This window comes from Mastacembelus armatus, chromosome 3, assembly GCF_900324485.2.
Source record: "Mastacembelus armatus chromosome 3, fMasArm1.2, whole genome shotgun sequence".
NCBI classification, from domain to species: Eukaryota; Metazoa; Chordata; class Actinopteri; order Synbranchiformes; family Mastacembelidae; genus Mastacembelus; species Mastacembelus armatus.
In genome coordinates, this window is record NC_046635.1 from 2,354,187 (window position 1) to 2,375,025 (window position 20,839).

The 20,839-nt window shown below is 39.5% G+C and overlaps 1 protein-coding gene across 1 annotated transcript; it reads right to left on the reverse strand.

Annotated features, from left to right (window-relative positions):
• Window positions 1–1,025: 1,025 nt before the first annotated feature.
• On the reverse strand, window positions 1,026–13,662 carry lingo1b (leucine rich repeat and Ig domain containing 1b). Its single transcript, XM_026320194.1, has 2 exons — window positions 13,613–13,662; window positions 1,026–2,885 (listed from the first exon to the last, which is right to left on the reverse strand). Exons 1-2 carry the CDS (start codon window positions 13,622–13,624, stop codon window positions 1,026–1,028), a joined length of 1,872 nt encoding a protein of 623 aa, XP_026175979.1. The 5' UTR covers window positions 13,625–13,662.
• Window positions 13,663–20,839: the final 7,177 nt, after the last annotated feature.

Here is a 20,839-nt window from a genome sequence, read left to right on the forward strand (position 1 = left end):
AGCTGAACATGTCAATACATTTAATGACAAACACCCTTTGTTGTCAGAAAGGAGCACATACTGTAGAACTGGCTTATTCTTTTTCAGTGTGTTAACATGCACAACTGTTAAAAGATCTGAGAAATACTCAAGTAAAATCACATCAAAATTTAAATGTGACAAAATTAGACATGGTGTCCTCCACTCCGAAGTGCCAGATTATGGAAAAAATAATAATACTGATGATGTTGGAAGATGGAAAACAGAGGTCGCTGCTAACTGACATGCAGCAGGTGGCGAGGTTCATTTTACTCCTCTTCCTTATCCATCAACTGAGAATATTACAACTCTCAAAATATTACAGCTTATTCCTCTTTATAATATAAACACTTCATTATTACTTTTTAATACCAATTTTTTTTCCCTTTCTTTATTTATCTAAAATCTCTCTAGTGTGTATGTCATACAGGTCAGTTGCTTGAAATATGACAAAATAAAGCAGATGAACTGCTTTAACTAAATGTTTTAACTTAAAGGACTTTGGCTTTAATAATGGGCTAAGATATTGTGCTTTGTACATCCAGTGAAGAAACCAACATTAACGAGATATCAATAACTATTTTTTTTTTTTCTTTTTGATGTTGTAGTGATATAAAGATGATAGCTTCAGGTTGGTCTGCACATCCTCTCATCCTTCCTGCACATCCATGTATCATGTACATTCACTTTACTAGTAGAATCCATGTGCTTTACTCAAACTATTGCCTTAATTTGGGTTCATGCAGTGGTTAGATTGTTGTGCATGTTAACACACTGACTGGGTATCACCAATACAAATTTACAGAAATTTTAATATTTGAAATTCAACATTTGCTTTAAAGATTCAGTCCCTGAAGTAAAAAAAAAACAGAAAAAGTCTAGGGTATAGTGTCAAGATGCATTTGCTGCTGTGCAATTTCTATCGCTCATAAACTGAGTACATATTTGAAGCAAGGATATGCATCCTGACTGCAGTTTGTTAGCTTACACAACCTCCCTTTTGAGGCTCACATGATTTTCATGTTGAACTGTATGGGTGCCTCAGTTGGACTGGCCTCCTCAGTATCTCCGCTACGTGGCACATATTCAACCTCTATACTCGACTTAGTATTGTCTTTCCCTCTACTCCAGAGGAATAATATGACAAGACAGAAGAGGACAACTCCGAGGAAAGAGATAAATCCCATGGTGGTCGCAATGATGAGTGTCTTCACATCAAATGGAAATGGAACCGTGGCCCTTGTCACGTTTGTGCCTTCATCGCTGGGCTGGTTAGAAATGAAGGCAAATGTCTTGTTTGGCTGGTGTGGCCAATTAGGAGAGTAGCTATGCACAAAAAGGTGAGCCGCTTTGGTGTCATTGCCTGCTGCATTGCTTGCAATGCACAAGTAGGTGCCATTGTCCTGGATTTGGGCATAACGCACCTCCAATGTGCCCTCACTTGACACAGAAAGTCTTGACCCCACAGTTTTGGTGGTGATGTATTCCTTTTTGGGGGATAGCCAAATTATGACAGGGACCGGGTCACCCTCAGCTTGGCAAGAAAAACGAACCGTAGTTCCTTCGTCCACATGGCTTTCTTGAACTTTATAATCCTGGATCTTTGATTTCTGGCAGATAAAATAGTCAGAAGGGAGAATGTCTGGGAAGTCCTTGAACTCCTTTCCTTTCACAGCCTCAGGTGAAGCACACATGGGCTGTTGTCTGTTAAAGTTGAGCCTCCACCGCCGGCGGAAGACCCACAGCAAGCGACAGTCGCAGGCCAGCGGGTTGTCATACAAAGCCAGGGTCTCCAGGTTTCCCACTGAGTGGAAGACGGACTCTTCCAAGGTACTCAAAATATTGCTGGATACATTGAGAACACGGAGGTGGTTGAGTCCTCGGAACGAGTAGGGCTCAATGGCAGCTAATCTCCCACCAGCCAAATGAAACGCTTGGAGCTTCTGTAGGTTGAACAGTTGGTTGCCTTCGACAGTATGAATGGGATTGAAAGACAAATTCAGTAACCGAAGATATCTCAGGTGACCGATAGCTTCGTAAGGGATGACAGTTAGATTACAGTTTGTGATGGACAGTGACGTGAGGTTGAGTCCAAACAAGCATTTTGGGGTCATGATATCCAAAGCAGGCATATGAGAAATCTCCAGCACTCTGAGCCGATACAGCCTCTTAAAAGAGTAATCCCTTATGACAGTGACATTGAGATAGCGTAATCGAAGTGACAACAGGTTATGCAGATGGCTGAGGGCATCAGTGGGCACTGAGGCCAGATTGTATCCGGCAATGCTGAGACTTTCAAGATTGCTGAGGCCATGGAATGATCGGGGTGAGATAAATACTAGGTCATTGTCACCAACCTCCAGAACCCTCAGGTTATACAACTCCTGGAACATATAGTCTAGCAGAATGACAATTTTGTTCTCGCTAATATCCAGCTGTGTGAGGTTGGTGAGCCCTGTGAACACCCCCAGCTGAATAAGTTTGAGCTGGTTGCTACGCAAACCTAGAGTTCGAAGGTTCATGAGATTGCTAAAAGCTCCAGGCTCAATGGTTGAAATGGTGTTTTCGTTGAGTTCCAGCTCCTCCAGCTGAGGGTAATTAATGAACTCCTCAGGGCCCAGAGTTTTCAGACGGTTCTTACTGAGGTCTAGCAGCCTTGTTTCGGTGGGGATGCCCTCAGGAAGAGCTGCCAGTCTGCGTCGATGGCACACGACTGAACGCTCCTGTGCATTGCAGTCGCATCGGGAGGGACAGCCAGTTGTGGAGCCAGAAAGGACGGTGCCCAGCATCAGGATCAGGATGGGCTGCCAGCATGCCACCAAGTAGCTGTGCCCTCCTGCCTCCCCAGACACCATCCTACTGCTTACCTGCGGAGACATGGAAAGGAGGAGTTGATCTATCAATGGTATAGAAATGACTATGATGATTTTTTAATAAAACCATGTCATGCTCATAAGTGATAGCCGAAAATAAGACTTCTGAAAATGTCTATCAGCTTTTTAATATAATACAATAAATTTCCTTTAACATTTCAGCTATGAATCATGTTTTATTTACTATATCTACTCTGAGGTAGTTCTAACTGAACACAAATTCAGGGAATGAAAGGTATGTCTTTTTACTGATAAGGTTTCCATTTTTAAACAGATATGGCTAGACATGGCATAAACATAATGCATCTTCAGCACTTAATAGTTTTCCAGAAATCCTCTCTCTATATTTCACAGAGAAAATATATCATTGACATTTTCCTGTGATGAACACTGTGCATCTTAAAATACTGTCCCATAATACCTTGATATGAACCATTGTTTTTCAGTTCACAAATTTCATGATAATAACCCATTCCCATGCATAGCTGCCTTCCCCCTTTCCTTCCATAAAATTTCATTATGGCGACTTTTCTCACAAGTAATGAAATCAGCCAATCAATAAAAGGGCTTGGTCACACAGAATAAATGACCTGCTGTGCTTCTGACTTCTGAGTGTACTGAAAACAATTACTGCCAGTATCAGTTACACATTGTCTCAGCTCATACAAAATGTCACGATACATCTGCAGATGTTTTGGAGAACCTTTTAAAACGTCAAAACCTCCCGTGCCGATGCTGAGCTGTCGAGCTTGCAGTGAAATGAAAAAGATTGCTGCCAAGAAGTGAGAGATTGTCAGAGGACTTAAAATCCCTGTTTGAGTTTGACTCAGGGGCACTATAACCTGCTGAAACGTAAAGCTCAACTTTTCACATCAATCATGCAATTTAAGTCATGGCTATATGTATATATGTGACACATACATAGAAGAGCATCATGCAGACTGTTTTTTAAATTAAGACTGACGTCACCACTGATTTGTTTGCATAAGCTTGGACTTAATCGATTTCTTTACTTGAGCATCTAAATGACAGAGGTTGTTTTAAATTCCTTTAGAGTTGGGAATTTATTCCACATCATCATGAAATTAAGCAGAATACAATGATGTGAAAGAATATATATTTTCATTTTCTAAGAAAATTCCATTAAAAGAGGTTAACAGACTCACTCCCAAATATTCATCATGTTGGCATAATATGTGGAGGCTGAATAAGAACGGGAGATTATGACCATAACTCATTCTCCACACCAAGTGTTTTTGCTAGAGTGCTTCACATTATTGATGTAGTGTTTTTTTTAGAGCTGTCTGCTACACTTTTGTTGCTTTATCAAGTTTAATACTTTTTCAGTGAAGAATGAAATAATTTTGCTTTTATTACACAAAGAAAAAAAAAAAAAAAAAGAATAAAACTTCAGTTTTAGTGCGTTAAAGTTTTGGGACTGAAGCAGCTTGGATTGTGGTCTGAGTAGTTCAAATGAAAGAGTAATTGCAGCTTCCATTTTGAGTTCCTCCAAAACTGTTAGTTTCTGTTGGCTGCATATATCAGGCATGTTGGGCATCAGTCCAGTGTGTATGGCTTCTTATAAAAGACAGACTGTCCCAATAAAAGATAAAGTATCTATCAGTAGCTCCTTTGTGACCTCCCACTTTGTTCTGCCTCACTAATTAATATAAATTTGCATATGGATAGCATGTAGCCTTTCCAGTAGGGTAGTGCACTATATTCTGCATTGCAACACATAAACTACAGTTCAGTGGATTCAAAGTCAAAAATCTGAGAAATGGTATATGTTTAAATCTGATTGCAAATCCATGAAGTGAACGGAAATATTACTATGATTTTCAATGCAGAAGACAAGTGAGATGTTTATCAGTTTGACACAGGATATAATTTTAGTCAGGAATGTGAATGAGGATGAGGCTCGCTCATGTCATTTCTAACCAAAAAGCAAATCCAAATGTCGATTTTCTTACCAGAATACAATGCATGATTCATGATTCAGACTGTAGTAAGAGTGGGGGTATTATCTTACTACCCAGTTCCACTGAATGTGTAACCACTCTGTTTATGACCTTGAACTGAAATTCAGAAAAAAATAGTTATCAAATAACCTCTAAATTACAATAACCCAATACCTTGTATATCTTCAGTTTTTACATCTTTGCATTATAGAATTTTTATATTCATTGTCCCACCCGGATTCTTTCTATTCTCTTGATAGTATAGTGTGGGGGAAGGATATGGGTTGACAAGCCCTTTCTCTCTTGCCCTTCTGTCACTACTTGCATTTTCTCCACAGACCTATCACCCTGTCATAGTCTTCTCTCGAAAACATGTCTTGGCTCACCATTAGTCCCTTGTTGCCTTAAATCACAGTGTCTGCTCTCTTACTGTGCTCTGTAGATTCGTTCGGTGCAAACTGAGAGAAGTGTGCATTGCTAATAGGTCACTGAATGTCTGCAAGCAGCATTCTGGCAAATTAGTTATTTCCACCAGTGCATGCGTTCCCTTTGGTTGTTTTTAGTTATTGTTAAATACCTTTGCTGTGCAGCATAATGTTGGGTGGACTATGGGGATATTTATCGTACATTCAGAGTGTTATTGGACCCTTTCAACAAGACCTGTTCTGTATACACAAGGCAGACAAAATAATCTAAATAGTTAATGAAAACATGACACAAATGCTTAAATAACCAAATAGTTGTTGTTAGTTACGATCCAGTTTGCGTATATGGCTTTTACATCTGGTGTGTCTGCATCTAGTTTTAATTTGAGACGGTTGTCATGAGTCATCTGTGCAGCTTGAGTTGTGAAAGTATGACACGTGATATTTTAAACACTTTAGCTTTTTGCCTCCATTCTCAATGTCTTGACGTCTGCAGTTTAGGCACTGATATTTGTTTTTCTTCTTCAAAACTGACAAATGGTGTTTCCTGGGCTTCAATAATGTGACCCACCTTTTTAGCACTGTTTGTAATTGTGGTAGATTACATCAAAGGTGAAGTCATTTTTCATGAAGGCTTTTTCTTAGTGCCATATGCACTGTGAGCAGTGAGTCTTTGGGAAACACCATTTACTAAAGTGATGCACGCTGTGACGTCTTTTTTGCCGCTTGTTTGTACTGCAGAACAAAATGTCCGTAAGAGAATCAGACACTTAGTTTTTCTAGTTCCTCTTGTACGCTCAGCGTGTTTCATATGGCAGTTCATGAGTGAGAGAACTCACTGGACTACTTGTAGCTTCAGTTTTCTTCATCATAGCATGCTCATTAGCACCCTGCTTATACACAGGTTGTTGTTGAGTGGCAACCATATCCCAAATGGCTTTAATCATTCTCCGACTGTTCAGAAAAGGCTGAGGGTGAAACAGAAAGGAAGGTACAGCTGCACAGTAACAGAAGAAATGTATATAGGACTGAAGAGTCGAGATTGTCTCTGCAGGTGTGTTTAAATGACAAATTTAATGCAAACACTCAAAAGTGGAAAGGCAAATAAGAGAAACTTGAACATATAGCCGTGAAAGAAGTGATGACATTTCAGTACTTGTGGTGCCTACTTCTGCTCTAAACTTTAGATAGAAGTCAAATCTCTAGCATGTACAGACCTAAGCATGCAACAGCTTTAACATGATATTACAGTCACCCAATGACCGGCACTAATAATTATAATAAATACTTGCTGGGTGAACACAGACACTTGAGAACTGTAAGGCAGCAAAGGTTGCCAGCTAATCCCCCAGAAGAGTGAGCAGTCAGATATAAGAAATCCCATGAAAACAAATCCTCCATGGAAGCCTACGATAAAGCTAACAACCCCTGCAAACCTGAAAAGAAACCACTGGTCCTGATGATCCAGTGTGCAAGGATGAAATGGTTAGAGAAGGACAAAATGGTTTAGTGCATGGGAATTACTCCTGTTGAGATGCAAAAACACACCCGCATGGGGTCAGTGAACTCTCAAGCGTTTAGCTATAAAGGCTTTCAGCCAGAAAAACATGTGTTTTTGCCTTAGAAGTTAATGCATAGAAAACTCCAGGCTTATTTTGGAAGGGAATCGTGTCAGGATGTATCAGAAGTCCAGATAACTGTAGTGCTCACTGTGGAGGCCAAGCACAGGCCTTTGTTTGAAGTAGTGGCTCATGCAAAAATACAATGTTGGTCATTGTTTAATTACCTGTAGTAGTTTGCAAGTCTCTCTCTCTCTCTCTCTCTCTCTCTCAGGCCAGTTCAAAAGAAAAGGACCCAGCAGTGATCATTTTTAGTTCCAAGGGGCAGATTGGACTAAATTACTACAAAGACTTTCAAACCCACTTTGGTGCATAATAAAAAAAATACATGTTAAAGAATTTGAGTCCAAAAGATTCAGATCTGTATATTGTTTTCTAGTTTTGCAAAATATTTTTTTCAGGCTCTTTAAGAAGCAAGAAGAGGTGGAGAGGTGTGCACCAGTAAAGCTCTGTGTCTCTGGGAATACGAGCACGTAACACCATATGGGCATAAAAGAAGTTGGGAAGAGTAACTGCAGACTGATTATAATTGGAAATCTTTTTGCACTCACTAACCTGCTGCTTTGGCAGAAAAACTATCAGAAGGGTACAAGGATTAGTCGGTTAATGTAGACTTTTGGAGAACCTTAAGGTGTTTGGAACACCTAAAGGTGCCTTTTCCAGCAAATTCAAAGACATACTGAAGCTTTGGCATTTATGCTAGATAGTTTTAGGCTTGACAAGTGATACTGTGGATGAATGATCTTAAAGATGCCAAGTGACATGGAGTAGTTGATCATAAAGGCCTGCTCTCTACCCAAACATCTCCAACTGTGGTTAATGGAACCGAAAATAACGGTCTCCATTTGGTTTTCCATTTGACTCTGTATCTGAAAGCACCTTTAATGCACTCTGATCAACACAGCATCCATTCAGTTGTCAGTTATCATAGCTGGCAGCAGCTGGCCAAGATGGTAGTGTGCTTTATCGTAATGCAATACTTATTTCATCTCAAGTCTTAGGAATAACTAAATGGGCTAGTATCATCACGTGGAAAGATGTTTTCACAGTTGTATTAATACATACAATCTACATATGTCTTGCACAGTAAAGGAATACTTAATGTGAGCACCTCAGCCCATCTCACCTTGCTGCATATGTGCGTTTGAAAATGAGTTGCTCATGCTTTGCTCCTGTGTTGGCATGCTAAGACTGCAGACTGGGCAAGGACCTCCACAGGACCAGCACTGTGTCTAAAGGCACCCCAAGGGTGCTTGCCATTAGCAAGTCAGTAAGAATCTCATAGTCTGAACTTCACTAGTTCAACTTGACATGTTGACTTAACATAGCTGAAACAGAACTGGGGGGATCTTAATTAAAACATGCAGATTAAAATAAAACGATAAGAAAATTATTAAAACAGACACACAGCGTTATTGCCATGTGCAAAAAAGAGAAAGAAAATCAAATGCACTCTGAGTTCTCAGCTGACACCTACATGTCACGCCCAGAAAGCCTCCTGCTGAAACGTGGGTGTCAGCCATGTCTGAACAAAAGCTTTCTACTACACCTAGAACTCTGTCCTTAGTGCATTTCTATTACTGAAATGTACAACTGCAAAATCGATTGTAATTTTTGGAGCTGTTTGCCTCAAGTTTTAGGAGGCTTCTTGTGTATTAACAGTTGAAGCAGTAACTGTTAATTTGAGTATCACACTGTATGTCCCAATATACTGAACTTTGAGTGAATGGTGGCAGGGAATTTGAATAGAGTCACTCTGATTTCACGAGTTCTTCTACTCACTAAGCAAAAATTTTTTTCTGGATTGTTGGTGTTGCCTTACAGGAGATGCTGTTAGGAACGACCATTAGAGTCTGGCTCAAAACAGGAGACATGAAGCAGAGTTGAGCAGTTTTAATCAATAGATCCAGAAGATAGACTACAAAGTAATGACACGATATAAGAGCCTCTAAGTACTGTGGTGTTCTTATGACTAATATGAGCTAAGAGAGCACACACACAAAGGTTTGGTGTATTTTTACTTACTCAGTCAAAATACATCCATCCATCCGTCCACGTCAGCGGGGAACGGCCTGAAGCCAATCTGAGCTGACATTGGGTGAGAGGTGGGGAACACTCTGGTAGATCCCTGGTCTATCGCAGGGCTGACACAGACAGACAGCCACTCACACTCATTCACTCAGTCAAAATACAACTGTCTTGTGTACTTCAAGTCTGGATTCTTTGCAAGACGATGTGAGATGATGATGACGGTCCAGTTATCGTTTTAATTTCAGCAGCATTTTGTGTTTTATTTTTTGGTTCCTAGATGTTCAGCTTAGTTCACCAAGGATCTTGAACCAGCTATTTCAAAGTGGGCTCAGGAACCAGACTATGGGAGGAGAGTTTTTTTGGGGGGTGTGTGTTTTCTGGAGGAGGGGGCAGGGGGCTGATGAACCAAAACCATTAATGTAAAAGTCTTTTTTAAAATTTCTTTAGGTAAGTGACATACAACCTGCCTTTTACACTATGTCCTCAGTTAATTCTCTTTTGAGACCAGATGCTAATTACATTTAAATAAAGGCGTGATGCTGAGGCATTTCAAGATATTATAAGCGCTTGGAAAAACAGGTCATTGAAAGAGCCTGGTAGTAAATTTAAACTGTTATACAGTAGTACTATGCAGATCTGTTTCTACACTCCAACAGTAATTACAGAAGAGATGTTCCTTTCTTCATTAACACTCATTCCTCTAGAAAGCCAAGTAGGATAAGCTGGAAATTACACAAACCTTTATCCCCTACTCACCATCAGGGAATATAGGATGTTTTGGACTGGAATTGAAAAGAAAAGGACTAAATGCCATGCTAAAGGCAGTTTTACCTCACACAAGCCTCTTACAGTCCATCATAGAAAACACAATAGGAGATTTTCATGCCAAATCACTCAGGCAATAATCACCGGCTACAGTGTAAATATGAAGTTAGAGTGCCTTGTCATTTTTAACTGATACGAAGATACTTTGGGAATTTACCTCAGTATGTTCAAATTGCTTTTTCTTTTCTCCAAGTTCACTGCTTTGTTTTTTCTAAGGTACTTTGTCAACACCAGGGCTGGTTGATAGAGAAATATGGCATAAAGATTTCAGAGGTATAATTGCTTACTGCCCCAGTCCTCACAGTTTTGAGAATATCATGATATAGTGCCATAATTTATCATGACCTGTCTTTCTTTCACAGTAAAAGAAATCAGACCACAGCTGTCAGGGATATTTTAAATACCAGCCAAAACGACAGATGAATGTGATGAGAAATTCTTAGCAAGATTTCCACTGTGATAAGTGCTAATGTATATTGTTGGCTCGGCCGTGCTAGAGCGTGAAGTCAGGCAGGAGCATGAACATGAGCCAATCTCAGCTCTCCGTCCTACTAGCCTCTAACTGTCTCATATTTTGCATAAAGCTGTTATTATAAAATTTAAATGAGGAAGTCGGCTGCAGAGCAGTGGGACTGTGACCTTCTGAATATGTTTGTAGAACACAGATTTGAGTATCCTGTGACAGATCTGCCTCCGTCTGTCACTTTGCCATCCAGCAGACAGTGTATAAACATGTGGTCTTGCAGTCTTCACCACAATCATTTTCACCATTTTGTTTTCAAGGAGGCTGGTGTTACCCATTATATGGCAGTATCTTGAATCCAGCTGGATCTTGTTTCAGAAAATGTTTTAATAGTAACACTGAAATGTCTCTTGGCCAGTTTGTACAGTGCTCCTTTCTGGGCCATCACAAATTAACTGTTGTGTTCAGGCATGGCCTGATTTTAGCTGTAAATAAAATTAGCCCCCATAATCAAACATAAGGGATCATATAAAGGCTTCTGATTAAGGTGACATTATTCATTCTGTTTCATTGTTATTCTGACATACTGCAATACAGTGAGCTCAAGCACATACCTACCCGTCCTCACTATACAGGACCAAATGCAGTATGGTTTTCATTTCAGCCTGCATATTTATGTCTTCCCCAAAATTTCCTCCAAAATATTGCTGGTCATAACTTTTCATGATTTGTCAGCTTGATTGTTATTCCATTTGAACTGGGGGGGGGGGGGGGGATTTTTAAATCCTACTATAAAAGCATTACCTTGGCTTCAGTGATCCCCATTTGATCTAGCTCGATGATCCCCATTTGATCTAACTGGCTGTTGTTCAGTATTGTGTAGACTGCTGACACAGAATATTAAGCATACGACAGCATGGAGCAAAGCATTGGGAAAAAATGAACTGCAGCCCTGTTTTGATCGAGTCTATCTGTTTTGTTTGGTATAGAATAGACTGAAGTCTCGACCCCATACATCATACTCAGTGTGTGTGAGTGTGTGTGTGTGTGTGTGTGTGTGTGTGTGTGTGTGTGTGTGTGTGTGTGTGTGTGTTGTCTATTATTTGTCATTAATTGTACAAGTACTAGTAAAATGATTATGCAAATTGCGCATATTAGTATATGATCTTACTAGGAGTATATTTTGAGCTTATTTTTCCTGAGATGTCAGAGTCAAGTGAGTGAAATCATCCTTGTACACTATCTACACTGTCTGGGAGGACAGATGAGTCTCTGTCTGGATCCTATAAATTACACAAGTACTTACAAATTTCTTAAGTGTTGATTCACTATTTAATGATAATTCAACAAAATTAGTATGGGCTGATAGAACTTTATTTAGTGATATTCTTTTGAATATTGGTGTATAACGTGTTGCCTAAACAGCAGGTCCTGATTTCTTGTTTGAACCAATATCGTCTCAAAGTATATTTTCCATTTAGCCCATTTTGCTACAGTCAGTCTCTGCAGCTGTTAAATATTACTGACCAAACCTCGTCCTAGGTAAACACAGTAGATCCATCAGATCCGCTCAAATGGATCATCTCAACACGCTCAAAATACTATAGGGTATGAAAAACCAATGTCACACTGTTTCTCATTGTTGTGCGATATTAAAGCTCCTCTAATCAGTATTGACAATGATCAAATGACTACAGGTGCAAAGGTTTGCTTATAGTTGTAATCCCTCAGAGAATTATCACTTGACTCTGCAGTTCTCTGCTATGTAGCATCTTGTTAACACCAATTAAATGTTAATGGGGTTCTGTATCTTTTATATCAGTGTAAATAGGTAACTAATTTGACACGTCTTCTTTGGGGGATCTCACTGTTAAGTTTATTTAGACCTCCATTAGCTGCAGGAACTGAAACTTGTGCTGCTTCCATGTGGTCAAAAATTCAAAAAACAAAAAGGAAATGCAGGTAAATATTATAGTAATGCAAAATAATTTGATATAACATACAGATTTATCATTTTAATTAAATCAACGATAAATTCATTAAAATTTAATATGTACCATGTAATCAAATGTGAATTCCATATTTTCCAGTCCTAATATAATATGCCCATAAATGGTGCATGAATTGTGTAATTAGCAATCTGTGCTGATGTGCGATTACGTTCACACATACTGGGACAGTTGCAAATGTGCAAACAGAACAAACTGATACTGACAATATGCAGATTGTTGAAAAACAGTTTGCCTGGTAACAATGAGGGTTTTAATCACTCAGTTCACCAGATGTAATCAGAAATTCCAGTCATAAACATGCTTTGCTCATCTCGGTCTGTTGAAATCGTGTTGAGTGCTCTGGAGCTGCAGATGTGCACACATACTGACATGCATAATAACTACAAAAAAAAACAAAACAAAAAAGGTTCCAATCAGCCATCATAACCTGATTACAGGAGCCCAATTAAAAGCTTTGTCTAGCTCACAAAGCCTTGACGTGAAGAGCAGACCCTTCACTTGGAGACTGTCAGGAGTCTGTGGCTTGCAGAGGTTATTACTGCACTGTTAGAAACAGAGAGGAAGAGTCCCCTTGTAGCTCTCTGCCCGCTAGAGCATTGCAGCCATGAATATGAGGAGGCAAACAAACAACCAAATAGCAATTAAAGTATGAGAAATTATTCATTTGCCCCGAATGAATATCCAGTCCATCCTCCATGCTCACCCTTCACATCACCATCACCACCACCACCCATCCATCCATCCATCTAACCTGTGGCAAATCAAACACCTGCATCGCCAGTGGAAATAGCCAAACAGCACCAGGCTGCTGAGAAATGAATAAGTGTGAGTCTAGATGTGTTTACTGGCATTTGAAGTAACATGAATGTTAATGAGGACAGATTAGGAAGGAACAACAACCACCCTGGCAATACACTGAGGGAGAAACACAAACCACTTTCCTGCTCAGCCTCACACCTTCAGCTGTGATATTTCAAGGTAGGACTTCGGTGTGTTTGTATCCATGCACACACATATATAATATACTATTTGCAGTATATGATATACCTGTGTTTATGTACTACATCATGACAAATAACCTGCATATAGCACATTCAGACGTTACATGCACACATCATGTGTGTGTCTGTGTTCCATCAGTACAAATCCAGATTGCATAGCTCACAGCAGAATGACACCCATCTGGATGACAAAGCACAAATAAGATCTTGAGTCCTCCACAGTGAATAATTCTCCTTTCCATCCCTTTCATTTGCCTACAATACACAATTTTATTCCTGACATTAATTTGCTCCCTGGCGATCCCCTGGCCCCACCACTGCACCATAATAAATCTGATCCAATGCCCCTGTGCTCAAAGCCCACCATAGAGACTGAGTACTTACCAGGACTGTCATGCAGAGAATTCTAATTCAGGCAGCTCCATGTTGCCAAGGAAATTCAAAATGCCCCTGAAAGCATGGAGACAGGAATGCAGGACTCAAGACAGTCTGGATTCAAATGGGAAAGAGGGATATGTGTAACGATGAGAAACCTCCGTCTGAGGAGCATTTGAGAGATGCCTTCGTCCTCTCCAGATGCGCTAAATCCGGCAGCACTGATAGGCTGACATGTAAACACACAGGCGGCTCTGCTGGCTGAAACACGCTCACATACATGCTGCACCTAGCAGAGACAGAGAGGAAGAGGGAGGGGCAGCTGATGAGAGAGGTGGAAGGAGGAGCTGCAGTGCACTGGGAGAATGAGAGGCACAGAGCTCAGGCAGCGAGGGGAGTTGAAAAGAAATAGAAATGTTCTCTGAACTGGCAGCATCATCCACTAATTTTTGTTTACTGTAATTTTCCTATTTATGGAAGGAATTGGATGAATGGACTGAATGATTTCGTTAACTTGAATACAGGCCGCTCTTGGGAATGCGTGTGTGGCGACGGGGGAAAAGAGGTTAGAGAGGGAGATGTATGAACATGCAAATAAAGCAGAGGGATGAAGATGAGCACAGAAAGTGAAGGGGGGCTTTGAAAGGGAGGAGAGAGTGATGAAACTGTGGGGATATGAAGCACATGAAATCAAATTTCTGCAGCGTGCAAACCTTTGCAACATAAGACAGCTTAAGACTGTGACGGATGGGGATGGATAAATACTTTTTGTGTTTTTTGTTTTCTTGCCAGAGTTGAGGATTAACACCACCCATAGTGTAAAGTGAGGTAATCACCAGACAAACTCACCTTTCCTGTGAGGAGTGGGGGTTGGGGCTTAGAGGCACAGGCTTAACACTGCTAATGGGTATATGGGGCTGGCACACACATGCTGGCACTGCCAAGGAGGCTCCACAGACAGGGAGTGTTTACGGGAGATTAGGGGTCTGAGGATTTAGTGAAGTGGTGGTGGACATGAAGGGCTCCTGGCCATTGAATGATTTGTGTGACAAATGATGCAAGGCTTAGAAAAAGACATCTATATTATATGGACTGTACGTATTTCATTCTGAGTTTTGTTTTATAAGAGCCTTATTTTAATTTTATTTTGTTTTTTTAGGCCTAGTTATGAGATACACCTTCGAGAGGAAAGTCCACCCCGCTTTTGTACTAAATCTGTTAGACAAACAGCAGTACACAAAGCTAAAGACAGCCGATAGCGGCTCTGCTGTACAATAAAACACACAGAGGGGAAAGAATTATTCAGCCAGTTGGAAAAGGGGAAGCACTTTACACCAGTACAACATAAAATAAATTTATGACTCATTTGGCCAACTAGGAGCTAATCTAAAAGAGATGAGTTATGCTGCATGTAAGAAATAAAACCAGATGAAAGGTGGGTGCTAGAGAAATTTGAATGGATGACCCTAAGGGAAAAAACCACCCAACATGGTGGAAGGTGTATTCATCAATATGTATAGTTTTTTTTTTACATTTTGAATGGGACTGTCACCACAATGGCCACTTACAAGAGGCTGAACAGCCGATTCATGACATCTGTATTTATATTCAATAGCGTCATGAATTTTTGTATTTCTAGGTTAGCAGAGGGGAGGCACACAAACCATGTGAGTGCCAATGATTTATGATTGAATTTGTTCCTGAGGCAGCTGAAAATAAGTGTGTTTGTATTGTGGTGTAGACATGTGGAGCGAGGGCTTTGTTCATTCAAATACTCACCTTTTATTCTGTAGCTATGGCTGCAGCTGAGATACTTGAGGTGTGCCTAGTAGGTTTGTGGCCCATTAATCCCATTCAAAGCTAACTCTCATGTGCTGTCTGTTTGCCCACATGTACTACTATTACCACTATTACTACTACTAATAATTTATAGTAACCGTCAGATTGATCACTTGAAATTCCAAGTATTTTTAGGGAAAACATGTATTTTATTCCAGGAGAAGGCGAAAGAAAAATATCAAGCAGACAACCATCGATTTTTCAGTTTGAAATAACTGGCAGATTTTTTTTTTTTTTTTCAGCAGGAGCTAGCTTTCTAATTTACACATTGCTTGATAACTGTCTCTGACTGACAGTTTCCAGTTGAGACATTTTTAAAATGAGAACCTTGTACAACAGAGTCTTAAATGCACAATGATAGAAGGCCGAAAGACTTCATCTAAGGGTGCATCCCTAAGCATCCACGCCTAAGACGAGACTGTGTTTTATTTTTATTTTTTTATTGCTCTAACCTAACCCTGCAGGAAGAAGTCTGTTAAGCAGTCAAACATGTAGTGTGTTTTTACATATAATTGTACAAGAGAAAAAGCCTTTGCCGTAAGTTCAGGACTGACAGGAGTGTTGTCTCGGTTAATTTAGTTTGGCTGGGCTTGCCGCAGTAAACGTTTTCTGTTTGGATAAAGCTGAGAAAAGACACCACTTTGTGTTGCTTATATTGGAGCCTCATCTCCACCGCTTTAGTTGTTGCCCAGGGAGAGGTTTAGGAAACGCTTGGTCCAACATGCAGCTTTTGTCTGTGATGATCAGGAGCTTCCATAGTTTTACATGCACATATCAGTGCAGTACTTTTATAAGATGCGTAGCAAAATTCAAAGGTGTCAGTTAACCCACAGTTTAGACTGTGGGTTTTTTTTTTTAACCCCACATACTCACAAACATAATTTATTCAGTGTACACAAAACTAATGTGCACGCAAGCTTGTAAACATCTGTATCTGGGCTTTTTCTCTTTTTGTGCTCCAGGGCTTGTGCATGTTAAATAGTTGACATAACTGTAAAAACTCTACCTTCAACAACAAATGATGGTGTTTTTGTAAATAAGGGGACTTGGATATGCTTTTTTGTTGTCTTATATTAGAACATTCATTATAAAAAGGCATTTTTACTTACCTACGTTGTTGTTAATGTGGTGGCACGAATAGTTGTCAGGACGTACAAATTCATGGTCGGTTGAGTGGCTAAAACCTCTGGCACAAGACGCCGAAGCTACAACCTGGAAGGCTGCTTCCACTTCTCCGCCAATCACACGACAGCCGCCCCCTCCCGAGCCAAACACCTAAATATACACTGCCCGATTTCAGTTTTTATTTTTTCTGTTTACTGTTGCCATTTTATTTGAAAGGAGGAATTGCTTTTCAGCATGTCAGCACTGACATGGAAGAAAATGTTGGGTTAGGTGATAGACATAATGAGTAATATTGACATAATGAGTCATTCTTTACCTGTAAGTCTATATATTGTTTTTTGTGATAGCAATAAATCTTGTTTAAAGGATTTTTTCTACTCTGCTCATAGGTCAGTGTGGCCCAGTTTAGTCATGATGTTTAGTTTGCATCTATTCAGATTTGAAGTGTAGCGCCACTATACAGCATAGTGGCAATAGAAAGTTCTCATAAAACATGGCCACTATCTGCGTGGTTGGTGTTGGTGTTTTTTTTTTTTTTTTCTATTAAGCCTGATCAGTGAGGATTTCACACTAAACTGTGTTGTGTATGTGTTTTCAGACCTGCTATCTCTGGTATTAAGTGTCTGCGGCAGCTGCTAACACATGGCAGGGTATTCCCAAAATACACAGAGCAGCTTCCCTGCTTAGTCTCTCTACAGAAAAACTGCTGCAACCCGCTAAACAACCAAGTTGTTCAAAGAGCGTGAGTGGTCAGCTGTAAACAGGCTTCTGCTGCTTGCACTCTGTGCTACACGCTGAAGCCTCCAGGTTTAAAGAGTGATTTTTGACTTGTTTATGTCATGTTCAATTATGATGATGATAATGTAGCCCGCTAGTCAAACATAGAGCTTTGGAAAATCAGACATTAAGTGTAGGGCTTTAGAAAACAACAGGCCATTCTGTGGTAATAGCTCTAAAACATGTTTTTAAAATCTAAATATAATAGAAATAAAATGCACCCATAGGAAATATACACAAACATATGCTTACTGAGGATGAAACTGATTTATTTACTTCTGCTGTTAGCTGTAGGAACTGGTATCTCAAACCATCACACACCAGAATTACTGACCTTAATCTTTGACTCTCCTGTATGTTTGTTTGATAAGCTAAGGACAACAATTAAAACCTCGAGCCTATAGAGTACATTATACTTGTTCTTTTACTACTGTCTTGGCTTGACTATTAAGTATTTTCTCTCTGTTCTGCACCTAATAGTCAAAAAATACTGCTGCAGCAGTTCTTACTTGCAGAAAAGAGATACAGTCAGTATGTTTTTGTCTACTGGTAAATTTCACTGGCATCAGAAATTGATTTCTCCATCTTGGCGAAGGTATTTGAGGCACTTGACCGGACCACTTTGTACGATATATCTCATATCACTTGATCTGTCAAGTCTTTTTGGTGTCTTACAGCTGCTGGTTGTTTCTTGGTCTTGCTGAGGTGTTTGGTGAGTTTGGTACTGAAATATCCATAACCGTTCTGTGCCGGAGCCTGATTTATTTCAACACAAATGCTGAACTAAAATTTGACTAAATAGGTGAGGTGACATGTTTGTATTGAGGCTATGTGTCGCAAATATAAATCCTTAAAGCTGCTCTTATTATTGTTGGTACCAGTATGAGCAAAAGGCTGCTGTTTTGAGTGAAAACATTGCTGATAAACCAGCAGAAAGACAGTTAGCTCATGAGCATAGTGGAGCATTTAGAAGCTAAATAAGCATGATTCCCTAAGGAGTGAGTAGAGACCAGAAACACAACCAATAGAGTCATAATTAGTGTACTACACTAAGAAGCTGTGTTTGCTACTGAGTAAAAAAGCAACTCTTTGCTAAAACAATCATACAGAAATATCAACCCTACAAGGTAAAACAAATATTTCAGTGTAGCTTGTTGCATTTCCCCCAAGTGACCAAAAATCAATACATACAGTTTTTAAAAAAAAAAAATCACAATCATATAAAAATCAAATAGAAATCACAGAATATTAAAAAAATGAATATATTTTATTTCAGCCTGCTTCAAAATTACCTTTAGTTAATTATATTGCACCAGGTTAAAGCTAAAAGCATCAACACAGGTTGAAAGCCACGTTTTTTTTTTTTTTTTTTTTGACAAGTGACAAACCAGCTGACTAATTAACACAAATCCAGGAGAAATATTTGTGAAACCAAAATGTCGTGTGAAGACATTTACACACGTGTACCAACACTTAAGTGCTGAGCTGGAAAGTGGGAGAGCGGTGGTAATACGGTATGAGCCACAGATAAAGAGGTACTTTGTATATAACGTTTACCACATCTCTCTCACACAACAGCCTAAAGAAAAAACAGAAACTTGACTTGTCTTACAACAACAGAGCCATTTCTTTTGTTGTGGTTGATTATAAGGACAGCCCTCACAGGACGCTGTCTGTATTCGCAAAAAGCAAATGTTAGACAGCGGTAGATACGGTGCTCAATTATTCAGTTCTTGACAGATGGTGACTAAGAATGTGTGAAGAATGGCAACGATGCAGCTGGAGTAAAAGATGCTGGATGATTGGCAGCCAGATATGCATGGAGTAATGCGGCTAATGTTTTCCAGTGTTTAATTAATTGCATCTCAAAACAGCCACATGCAAAGCAATACTCATTAAAGTGTAGAGTGTATCAATGAAGTGTATGAAGCACGGATGGACGGTATGTTAGTTATGCTTCTAATTAAACCTCCACACTCTAGTGTCTTGATAAAGGAAGCAGAACAGTTCCTGGATGGATACGGTTGTCCCCTGATCCGTTAGATTTATATTTGATGGGAGTTGTCACAGTGTTGCCGTAGACCACTAAATCTTTCATTGACTGACACCTTTATACGGGGGACTGAAGTGATTGATGACTGACGTGATATTGTTTGGTCAGAATCAATTATTGGTCTCACACACACACACAAAACAAAAACAGAACAAAACAAAAAAAAAAACAAAACTGATTTGTCTTTTCTCTTACAGATAATTTTCCCACAATTCTGCTTCTACCAAATCTACTGTGACTCGAGGACATGCACCATATTTTCCAGACTTTTCCGCTGAGTTGTCAGGCTTGACGTGAAGTGACTTATGTGTGTGTGTTAACTTACTGTCATTTTGTCGAGCAGTCACTGGTGTTAGATGGCACTCTTGGCTCAACTGAATATACAGTAATGTTGTACCGCTGAAAAAGTAAAAGCACTTATGTTCACACTAAACCATAACTCCTAGTGTATAACACAGAGTGTGGAAAAGCACAAAGGGCCACACTGCTAAAAGTGACTAATATTCCGGTGTGACTTATCGTCTGGAAAATACAGTATATCAGAAGAGAAACGGTGCAGTTTCATTCATATTACCTCCTCAGCAAGTTAATAGTAACATGGTCTGACCAAACATAAAAATATTGAGTAAATGTCTATATTTTATCATATAAGGAAAACTACATAAAACCTTATGTCGTATGTTTGATGGATTTATTTTTTCTACCAGTAATATTCACAAACACAAGAAAAAAAAAACTTTATTACAGTACTTTACTATATTTTCAGTTGTAGTGAGACAAGAAAACATTTCAATCTAAGTTAGACTCTTCAGTTTTAAGTGTAAGCACAGCTGGTGTTATACAGCGAGAAGAATGATGGACTTTGATGTTTAATTTGTCTTTGGATGCAAAAAAAAAAAAAAAGAAATCTGTAGGGTCCTTATGCTGACAAATGTAATGAGCTTCACTTCTGCTTCCCAAACTTTATGAAAGGGCACCACCCTGTGTGTCAGCATAGTAATGACAGTTGTAGGAAATATTCATTTTTCTATTGCTGAATTTGTTGCCGTTACGTTTCTTTTGCAGTGTTTTTGGTGCTTTTTGTGTGAATAAGTCAACATATCTGCAGGTGCTTGTCATAGATCTGAAGCCAGAAAGTGTTAGAGCCATCCAACCCAAGCACGTAATTGTCCACAACTCAATACAGCTTGAACCCACATTAAAAGAGTATTATTTATAAGGCACTCACAGAAAGTGAATCACAGATTTCATTTAACAACACTTTTGTCAATAGCTGTGCTATGATTTGAAACAATCGCACCAGCTGCAGAGCCAGAAACAAAAACCAGAAGCCCACATCCCTGCTATTATCATCACACGCAGCTGAACATTTGCAGGGACACGTGCATCTTTATTCGGTGAATAGCCCTCACAATAGCAGAAACAGCCAGAATCCTCTGGTA